The sequence below is a fragment of the Natator depressus genome, chromosome 11 (assembly GCF_965152275.1).
Source record: "Natator depressus isolate rNatDep1 chromosome 11, rNatDep2.hap1, whole genome shotgun sequence".
In the NCBI taxonomy this organism is placed as follows: Eukaryota; Metazoa; Chordata; order Testudines; family Cheloniidae; genus Natator; species Natator depressus.
Window position 1 is genome coordinate 80,356,147 of NC_134244.1, and position 11,401 is coordinate 80,367,547.

Consider the following 11,401-nt stretch of genomic DNA (forward strand, 5'->3'; position numbering starts at 1 on the left):
GGACAAAAGGGTGGAATATTTTGTACCTTGGGGAAGTTTTGACCTAAGCTGGTAAAGATAAGCTTAGGAGGTTTTTCATGCAGGTCCCCACATCTGTACCCTAGAGTTCAGAGTGGGGGAGGAACCTTGACATGGTGGCAGAGTGGTGGGATTAACCTGAAATCATTTTGAGATCCAGTTGAGAATTTTTTGAACTAGAAATACAGATTTTAAAAAAGGAGATTTTTTTCTCTTTCCTTTGTAAAGGAAGTCCAGAAGCAGCTGAAACTGAAAGCAGCTTGTTTTTTTCTCTGCTTTGTGGCCAAGCAGAGACAAAAGGGGATTATCTTTGTGAATTGCAGGTTTTCTTTGCCTGGAGGCAGGGTACTTAACTCCTGCAGGGAAATTCACAGTCTTCCAACCCAGAGTTTTTTTTTCCCTAAAAGTAAATAGAAGGGGGGGTGTTCTACCCATTTGCCTGGAGACAAAAGTGGCAGGGTTTTTTTTTTTTGGATTTTGAGTTTTTACAAGGAGCACAAGTTTAAAAAGGAAACTTGTTTTTTCTTTGGGCTGGGTAAACAGGTTTCCAAGTAGTTGGAAGTTTTTTGCTTTGATTTGGGCCCAGAGCAGAGACAAGGGAATTGTCTTTTTCTGTAGGCTGACAATCACTATCAGAGAATAGGTATTCTATTCCAGCACAGCAAAATTTTACAGCCAAGTTTTGTTTGTTTATTTCTAAACTTTGGGTGTAAAGTTAGTTAAAAACAGAGAGGTTAGAATGACCAAATCCGCGGCTCGACTACAGCTGGAATTAGCCAGATTTCAGGCTGAGGAAAGACAAAGGGAACATGAAAGACAGATAGAACTCATGCGGCTGAAGAAGGAGGAGAAGGAACAAGAAAGGGAGGCAGCGAAAGAGGCAGCAAAAGAGGCAGAACAACACCAAGCGGCTGCTCACAGGAGAGCTATGGAAGCAAGGGACAAAGAACTGGAGGAGAAGGAAAAAGAGAGGAAGTATGTGGAGGAGATAGGGAAGATAAAGGCTCAGCAGAATATCCCAACAAACCCTAGCAATCCTTCTCCAAGTACCACTTCCCATCCCAGAAAGTTCCCCACCTACAAGGCAGGCGATGATACTGAGGCCTTCCTAGAAAACTTCGAAAGGGCCTGCCTTGGGTACAACATCTCTACTGACCAATACATGGTAGAGCTGAGGCCACAGCTCAGTGGACCCTTAGCTGAGGTAGCAGCTGAAATGCCTAAAGAACACATGAACAAGTATGAACTGTTTAAATCCAAGGCAAGAGTCAGAATGGGGATAACACCCGAGCAGTCTCGTCGGAGGTTCAGAGCCCTAAGGTGGAAACCAGACGTGTCATTTACCCGACATGCCTACCACATTGTGAAACATTGGGATGCCTGGATATCAGGAGCAAGTGGTGAGTCTCCAGTAAATTTGCCCTTCCTAATGCAAATGGAACAATTCTTAGAGGGTGTTCCTGAAGAAATAGAAAGGTACATTCTAGATGGGAAGCCCAAAACTGTAATCGAGGCAGGAGAGATTGGAGCCAGATGGGTGGAGGTGGCAGAGAAGAAAAAAACTGGTCGCAGTTGGAGCGGAGACCAGAAGGGACAACCCCAGGCCACACCCTATTACCGGGGGCCGCCCAAAGCCCCACCTACCTCCCAAAGAACCCTCCAGACCCCTTATCGTCCCACCACCCCGTTCTCCAGCAACCCTCCTCGCCCCAGTGACCCGTCAGCTGGACGATGTTTTAAATGTAACGAGCTGGGACATGTAAAGGCCAACTGCCCCAAGAACCCCAACAGATTACAGTTCATTGCACCGGAATCACACCAGAGGTCCACAGGCCCAGATACCTCCCAGATACCCTTGGAGCGGAGGGAAACTGTGAGTGTGGGCGGGAAGAAGGTCACCGCGTGGAGGGACACCGGAGCACAAGTGTCAGCTATCTATGCTTCCTTAGTGGACCCCAAGTTAATCAACCCAGAGATCCAAGTGACAATTCAACCCTTCAAGTCCAACTCTTTCGATTTGCCTACAGCCAAGTTGCCTGTCCAGTACAAGGGCTGGTCAGGAACGTGGACTTTTGCAGTCTATGATGATTATCCCATCCCCATGCTGTTGGGGGAAGACTTGGCCAATCATGTGAAGCAGGCCAAGAGGGTGGGAACGGTCACCCGCAGCCAGGCTAAACAAGCCGTGAGGCCTAGCTCTGTTCCGGAAACTTCTATCAGGACCCGGTCAGAGGTGATGGACCCGGACCCCAGACCAATGTCTGCAACAGCAGTAGTGGATCCAGTCCCAGAGACCCAGACGGAACCAGTCCCAGAACCGGAACCAGCCGAACAACCAACACCAGACCCATTGCCAGCACTGAATCCAGTACTTGCAACCTCAACACCAGAGGGCCCCACCGACCCTGAACTGGTAGCAGCCGATAACCCTACACAAGAGGCTCAGCTGGAGCCTGAATCCCAACATAGTGCACCAGCGGAGAGCGGTTCACAGTCAACAGAAACAGCTCCATCCCCTATATCACTTCCAGAGGGACCAAGCCTAGGTCCACAATCCAATGAGGAACTGATGTCTCCAGCATCAAGGGAACAGTTCCAGACCGAACAGGAAGCAGATGAAAGCCTCCAGAGAGCTTGGACGGCGGCACGGAGCAACCCACCGCCTCTCAGCTCTTCTAATCGATCCAGGTTTGTTGTAGAAAGAGGACTTTTATACAAGGAAACTCTTTCTGGTGGACACCAGGAAGACTGGCATCCTCAGAGACAGTTGGTAGTTCCAACTAAATACCGGGCCAAGCTCTTGAGCTTAGCCCATGATCACCCTAGTGGCCATGCTGGGGTGAACAGGACCAAAGACTGTTTGGGGGGGGTCATTCCACTGGGAGGGAATGGGCAAGGATGTTTCTACCTATGTCCAGTCTTGTGAGGTGTGCCAAAGAGTGGGAAAGCCCCAAGACCAGGTCAAAGCCCCTCTCCAGCCACTCCCCATCATTGAAGTTCCATTTCAGCGAGTAGCTGTGGATATTCTGGGTCCTTTTCCGAAAAAGACACCCAGAGGAAAGCAGTACATACTGACTTTCATGGATTTTGCCACCCGATGGCCGGAAGCAGTAGCTCTAAGCAACACCAGGGCTAACAGTGTGTGCCAGGCACTAGCAGACATTTTTGCCAGGGTAGGTTGGCCCTCCGACAACCTCACAGATGCAGGGACTAATTTCCTGGCAGGAACTATGAAAAACCTTTGGGAAGCTCATGGGGTAAATCACTTGGTTGCCACTCCTTACCACCATCAAACAAATGGCATGGTGGAGAAGTTTAATGGAACTTTGGGGGCCATGATACGTAAATTCGTAAATGAGCACTCCAATGATTGGGACCTAGTGTTGCAGCAGTTGCTCTTTGCCTACAGAGCTGTACCACACCCCAGTTTAGGGTTTTCCCCATTTGAACTTGTATATGGCTGTGAGGTTAAGGGGCCATTGCAGTTGGTGAAGCAGCAATGGGAGGGATTTACACCTTCTCCAGGAACTAACATTCTGGACTTTGTAACCAACCTACAAAACACCCTCCGAACCTCTTTAGCCCTTGCTAAAGAAAACTTACAGGATGCTCAAAAAGAGCAAAAAGCCTGGTATGATAAACATGCCAGAGAGCGTTCCTTCAAAGTAGGGGACCAGGTCATGGTCTTAAAGGCGCTCCAGGCCCATACAATGGAAGCATCGTGGGAAGGGCCATTCACGGTCCAGGAGCGCCTGGGAGCTGTTAATTATCTCATAGCATTCCCCACCTCCAACCGAAAGCCTAAGGTGTACCATATTAATTCTCTAAAGCCCTTTTATTCCAGAGAATTAAAGGTTTGTCAGTTTACAGCCCAGGGAGGAGACGACGCTGAGTGGCCTGAAGGTGTCTACTACGAAGGGAAATGTGCTGGTGGTGTGGAAGAGGTGAACCTCTCCATGACCCTTGGGCGTATGCAGCGACAGCAGATCCAGGAGCTGTGCACTAGCTACGCGCCAACGTTCTCAGCCACCCCAGGACTGACTGAACGGGCATATCACTCCATTGACACAGGTAATGCTCGCCCAATTAGAGTCCAACCTTACAGAGTGTCTCCTCAAGCTAAAACTGCTATAGAACGGGAGATCCGGGATATGTTACAGATGGGTGTAATCCGCCCCTCTGAAAGTGCATGGGCATCTCCAGTGGTTCTAGTTCCCAAACCAGATGGGGAAATACGTTTTTGCGTGGACTACCGTAAGCTAAATGCTGTAACTCGCCCAGACAACTATCCAATGCCACGCACAGATGAACTATTAGAGAAACTGGGACGGGCCCAGTTCATCTCTACCTTGGACTTAACCAAGGGGTACTGGCAGGTACCGCTAGATGAATCTGCCAAGGAAAGGTCAGCCTTCACCACACATCTCGGGCTGTATGAATTTAATGTACTCCCTTTCGGGCTGCGAAATGCACCCGCCACCTTCCAAAGACTTGTAGATGGTCTCCTAGCGGGATTAGGAGAATATGCAGTCGCCTACCTTGACGATGTGGCCATATTTTCGGATTCCTGGGCAGACCACCTGGAACATCTACAAAAAGTCCTTGAGCGCATAAGGGAGGCAGGAATAACTGTTAAGGCTAAGAAGTGTCAAATAGGCCTAAACAGAGTGACTTACCTTGGACACCAGGTGGGTCAAGGAACTATCAGCCCCCTACAGGCCAAAGTGGATGCTATCCAAAAGTGGCCTGTCCCAAAGTCAAAGAAACAGGTTCAATCCTTCTTAGGCTTGGCCGGTTATTACAGACGATTTGTACCGCACTACAGCCAAATCGCCGCCCCACTGACAGACCTAACCAAAAAGAAACAGCCAAATGCTGTTCAGTGGACCGAAAAGTGTCAGAAGGCCTTTAACAAGCTAAAAGCGACCCTCATGTCTGACCCTGTACTAAGGGCCCCAGACTTTGACAAACCGTTCCTAGTAACCACAGATGCGTCCGAGCGTGGTGTGGGAGCAGTTTTAATGCAGAAAGGACCTGATCAAGAATTCCACCCTGTAGTGTTCCTCAGCAAAAAACTGTCTGAGAGGGAAAGCAACTGGTCAATCACTGAAAAAGAATGTTACGCCATTGTCTACGCTCTGGAAAAGCTACGCCCATATGTTTGGGGACGGCGTTTCCACCTGCAAACCGACCATGCTGCACTGAAGTGGCTTCACACCGTCAAAGAAAATAACAAAAAACTTCTTCGGTGGAGTTTAGCTCTCCAAGATTTTGATTTCGACATCCAACACATCTCAGGAGCTTCTAACAAAGTGGCTGATGCACTCTCACGTGAAAGTTTCCCAGACTCAACTGGTTAAAATCGTCCTTGAGATGTGGAAAATATTGTTAGTCTTTATGTACTTGGTAGCATATTTAGAGATGCATGTGTCTTATTAACTCTGTTTTCCTAGAGCTCCAGGAAGAAATCCCAGCCAGTGTTTCACCCTAGCTGAGATTTGGGGGGCGTGTCATAAATAGAAAGGGAAGGGTAAACCCCTTTAAAATCCCTCCTGGCCAGAGGAAATCTCCTCTCACCTGTAAAGGGTTAAGAAGCTAAAGGTAACCTCGCTGGCACCTGACCAAAATGACCAATGAGGAGACAAGATACTTTCAAAAGCTGGTAGGAGGGAAAGAAACAAAGGGTTTGTGTGTCTGTCTACATTTTGTCTTTGCCGGGGATAGACCAGGAATGAAGCCTTAGAACTTTTAGTAAGTAATCTAGCTAGGTATGTGTTAGATTATGATTTCTTTAAATGGCTGAGAAAAGAATTGTGCTGAATAGAATAACTATTTCTGTCTGTGTATCTTTTTTGTAACTTAAGGTTTTTGCCTAGAGGGGTTCTCTATGTTTTGAATCTAATTACCCTGTAAGGTATTTACCATCCTGATTTTACAGGGGGGATTTCTTATTTCTAATTCTATTTTTATTAAAAGTCTTCTTGTAAGAAAACTGAATGCTTTTTCATTGTTCTCAGATCCAGGGGTTTGGGTCTGTGGTCACCTATGCAAATTGGTGAGGCTTTTTACCAAACCTTGTCCAGGAAGTAGGGTGCAAGGTTTTTGGGAAGTATTTTGGGGGGAAAGACGTGTCCAAACAGCTCTTCCCCAGTAACCAGTATTTGTTTGGTGGTGGTAGCGGCCAATCCAAGGACAAAAGGGTGGAATATTTTGTACCTTGGGGAAGTTTTGACCTAAGCTGGTAAAGATAAGCTTAGGAGGTTTTTCATGCAGGTCCCCACATCTGTACCCTAGAGTTCAGAGTGGGGGAGGAACCTTGACAGGCCCATGGGTCTCTCTCTGCCTTTAGCCCAAAAGAGAAAACTCCCAGCCACCTCCCACCTGGGTCTCCTCACTGGCTTCTCTTCCCGCTGCCCTGTGTTCTTTCCTTTATAGAGACCCAGCTCCTCCCCAGCTTTGCTTTAAGCATCATTTATCACTACCACCCCTCCAGGTGCCACACAGCAGCCTAACTGGGCTCAGATTCCGATCAGTCCATGGTTAACCAGTATGGGTTATATACACCCCATCACAGACTTACAAATGTAAACACACCACCAAGCAACCTTCAGCCAAGCAGCAAATTAACAGATGATTGAGCTGAATTACAGACAGTTAAAAACAAAGCATTAGTGCTTTCCAGCAGTAATAGCTGTCCCCTGTCAATGCCCCCCATCTCCCACACGAAAAAACCTTCATTGTCTAGTCTAAATTCAAGCAAGTACTTGGTTGAAATTTTGAGTCATGTCCCAAGGGCCAACAAAACTGGGCACTTTTGAACCACAGAAAGTAAGTTCCGCAGCCTCCCGTTCAAGAGCTGAAATGTAGGGCTAGGTCAACACACTGGGCATGGAGTGAGGCTGTCCCATTTGCCAGCCAGCTCCCAGACCATACAGGGATTTACTGATTAAATGTCCACACCTTGATTTACACCTAGAAGCAGAGTGGAAGTCAATGCAGTGCAGTGCATGGAACGCAGGAGTAAAATAATGTATAATTTCTTAGAAGACTAAAAACTTGCCCACACAATAAGAAAAGAGCTTGTAAGACAACTTGTGACAGTGCCTGACTGCTGCCATAAAGAGCGCAACATAAATCTTAAAGCCCCTTTCATTTTCTTCTTTGAAAACAAAGAGCTCTATGGAGTAGCCAAACTACTTCCCCCACCACTGGGTATTACAGAAGTACTTCAGGAAACACTGATCCATTTCTCATGGAGTTATCCATTGAATAGACATGATTTATATTCAGCCTATGCATAGTTGAGTTTAAAAAAAAGAAAAAACTCAAGGAACTGCTGAGTGGAAATAAACTGACTCCCTTGTATTTCTTAGTATAACAAATATGTTTTTTTTAAAAAAAACACCTCAAATTACAGCAAGATGCTTTAAAGGTTCAGCAAAATATAATATGGGTATTCACAGCTCTTGTGAATTTGCAATATGGGTTTAAAAACAAAATAAACTGGCACATTTGCGTGGAGAAATATGCATTCATCTCTTTAATCCTCCATCCCTGAAAGCTTAAACTAAGAGAGAAGGGGGAGGCCTTGAAGTAATGAACATATGAAAAAGCCCTGAGAACAATAGCTAGTCTACAGTTGACTCCAAAGCTGTTATTGAACTAGAGGTTCCATTACTTGAAGAGCACAGTGTGAACAGCGGGTACATTTTTTGACAACAACAACACATTCCAATAATGCAAGAGAGTCAGGCTGCCACCTACAAATCTCTGCAAGTTCATAGTTTAAGGATTATTGCTTCAGTATCACAGTATCATAGGGCACAGCTGGATAATGTTAAAGATGGCACCTCACTGGGATAAAATATTGGTGAGTTCAGAATGGGCAGATGCTTGTAGCATCACTTCAGTGTTTCCCTTTTTATCTTCAGTTCTTCCTGCCTGATCTCTTCCTCCCATTGAAGCTACAGAAACAATCCCCATGGGATAGCAACATCAGGCCAATAATCAGCAGATACTTTAATACCTACAAAAGACTACATTTAAAGAATGTTAAGGTTGCAAAGTCAAGCATTCACATGTTAGGAAATGCCAAAATGAAGGGTGTCAGAGCAACCTTAACTCGGCCCTCTTGCGCATATGTCTTATGATGCAACCTGTAATTAGATGATCACCTTTTTTTTTTTATAGGGTTCCTGCCACATTTAGTGCCCAGGATGGACCTACTCTGGGGATGAAGCACGGTTGTGTTGAACTATGTGTGCTTAACTTTAGACATGGAAGTAGTCCCACTGATGACAAAGTACAACTAGAAGATGAAATAAGGGGACTACTCCCATGCTTAAAGTTAAGCATGTGCTTAAATGCTTTGTTGGACCAGGGCCATATCCTGTTGCTAATGAGAGAAGAATTTGTTCCACCCTATGGAGGATTACTTGCTGAATGTGTGGTCTAAGGCCATGTCTACACTACCAGTTATGTTGGCAAAACTTATGTTGCTCAGCGATGTGAAAAAAACACCCCCCTGAGCAGCATAAGTTTCATCGGCATAAGCACTTGTGCGTACAACGCTATGTCGGTGGCAGAGCTTCTCCCACCGACATACCTACTGCCACTCATTTAGGTAGTTGTGTTATGTCGATGGGAGAGGTCTCTCCCATCGGCACAGAGTGGCTACGCAAGCAATCTTACAGCAGCACAGCTGCATCGATACAGCTGTACCACTGTAAGTTCGCTAGTGTAGACATGGCCTAAGGCTGTTTCAATGAACATTCTATCAGGCAGCAGGAGAAAACGTGTTCTGTGCAGGTTAGAAAAGGGAAATGAAAAGTGTTGTGGGTAGATCTCTGCAAATAATAGATTTTTTAATTCGCTGGTTGTACCCCTAGCACTCCTCCCTGGAAAAAAAAAAACAGGGAAAAAATTGTTTTGGGTTCACAGAAAACAAATTTTTCACGAAAATTTTCAATAAACATAAAAGTCATAAAAAAATTCATTTCAGGTAAAATATGCTTCATTTTGTTTCTGAGTTTTTAAACATTTTAAATGTTTAAAAAATAAAATATAAGGAAATTTCAAAACAAAAAGTTGTTTTGAGTTGAAAAATGGGAATGTTTCATTTAAAAAAATGTCAGAGTGAAACATTTCCATTTTGTGGCCGGATTTTTTTATATATATATATTTGAACCAAAACAATTTGGCAAATTCATCACAAACTCATGAAATGTTCAGTCAACCTGAATTTGCAATTTATTTGGCAAAAAGACATTTCAGTCAAAAAAAATTCACACAACTCTGGTTGTGGGTACATTATGGGAGGTCAGAGACCCTTTAGAGGGGCCAAAGAAAGAAAAGGACATGGCTGGGGATACTGACAAATGCAGGTTATGGAATATACAATGGTGCAGAATGGATTATTAAAACAATTAACAGTCATGCAGGATGATTTGTTTGCAGGTGCTACAGTATCTTGGGAAGATGAAATAAGTGTCTATGAAGCCATGCTGGCTAAAAGAAACAAAACCTCCTAACAAGCAATCACTTGTCACTATAAATACAGCTGTATATTGCATGTCATTTATTTCAAATAAACCAAACCACATACTACTTTAGGCAGGGCTGTCCGGCCCATTCATTATTCAAGAAGTTTCTTTAACTCGTTTGAAGTGAAACAAACATGTGTCTCTGAATCACTGTCCCCAGAATTGAATCTGAGTGGCACTGGAGGTATAGGAGGGAGTGTGGTTTCTGTCTCTCTTTATTTTGCACGGCTGGCACAAAACTTGCCAGCTTCTCCTCTCCAGAGAGGTGTTTCCATTCTAGTCAGAGACTAATCAACAGAATTTTCCCTTAGGACAATATATGTGCTTGATAGGTACTAAGAACCTAATGCACCAGGGTTGCATTAGGGCTCAAATCAGAGCCAGTGGATTATGACTAGGCCAGGAGCTGCCACGGGAGCCCCATCTTCAGTAAGACTCATGCTTTACTTTTTAAAAATCCCCCCGATTTCTGACTTGTTTGCCTGGGAAGGATTAGAATTGGGGGAATAAACAAATGGGTGGATCTGATAGTAAGCAATTGAACAAACTTCATTGAGGGCTGCAGAATTGGGTTGCACGAGAGGCAAACAGAGAAGGAGCAAATGCTATGGAGACACGTTGGACCATCCTCGTAAAGTTGCAGCGAGCTCTTTCATTTTGGATTTTATTTTGAAATTAACCTGAGTGAGCCGAAATGGGAGTAATAAGGTGAGATTTAATGCAGCTGTTTCAATGCTTAAGGGCTGTTGTGATGACACCCAACATGCTGCTCTGGCTATTTACACTAACATGGACAAATAAAAACCACGTTCAGCACAAAATGACTCTGGTGCCTTCTTCTTACCTGTTTCTTTAGGCAGCTTTGGAGACAGAAGAAAGCTGTGCTGCCTATAACTGATGGCACTTGCATGAATCATCAGGGGAATCAGGTGACCCAGCAAGAGACAAGGCAGCAGAGCAGAAAGCTGCAGTGTCAGTGTTGGAAGAGTCCCTCCAAAGCCTCCCTTCTCCGGTTGCTATTATTCTATAATATGCTAAATCCCATCTTCTAAGACAAATCTGTATTAAAAATTCTTCCTGCCTTTGCTCTCAGCATCAAATGGTTCATAACACATTCAACACTTAATTATTTTTGCCGTCCAAAAATACAAGGCTAAAAAACCCCACTGTCGACAAGAAAAATAAAGAGAAATGGCCGGATCCTCAGCTGGTATGAATTGTTGCTGAAATCAATGGAATTATACTGATTTATGCCAGCTGATTATGTGGTCCAAGAAGTGTGGCCGAGGCATCTATGGGAATATTTGGATAACTGTGCATTTGTACAAACTGGGCACAAGCCTGTATTCAGTGGGGAATTTGGAACTGTAAGTTCAGGCCCATCAGCTGGTCTGTGTAATATGCATTTTAGGATATTTCGGAGACAGTATGCCTAGGGTGAAGGCCAGAGTCAGGAGACCCCAGCTCTAGTCCTGGCTCCACTACTGAACTACTGTGTGACCTTGGGCAAGTTACTTCCTGCCTTTCTCACTTTTTGTCTGTCTTGTCTACTTAGGCTGTGAGGACCTTTGGAGCTGGAACTATGCCTTGCTATGTGGTGTATAGCGCCCAGCACAATGGGGTTTTGAGCTCAGTTGAAACCTCCCAGTACTGGCGGGGTACAAATAACGAATAAGAAGAATAAACCCAGTGAGGGTATGTCTACACAGCAATGTAACCCCAGGCTTGAGTCCGAGCTCAGACCTAACCCTCCTTGCAGCCACACACCAACTGTGTTAACTGAGGGCTCAAACCTAGGGTCCCAGGACTCTGGGGGGCCCGAGCCCATGTTAAGCTGGGAC

General features: G+C 45.1%; 1 protein-coding gene across 1 annotated transcript; it reads left to right on the top strand.

Moving 5' to 3' along the window:
* Nucleotides 1–424: 424 nt before the first annotated feature.
* Nucleotides 425–2,944, top strand: LOC141996312 (uncharacterized). Its single transcript, XM_074968292.1, has 2 exons — nt 425–1,418; nt 2,046–2,944. Exons 1-2 carry the CDS (start codon nt 758–760, stop codon nt 2,942–2,944), a joined length of 1,560 nt encoding a protein of 519 aa, XP_074824393.1. The 5' UTR covers nt 425–757.
* The last annotated feature ends 8,457 nt before the right edge of the window (nt 2,945–11,401 follow it).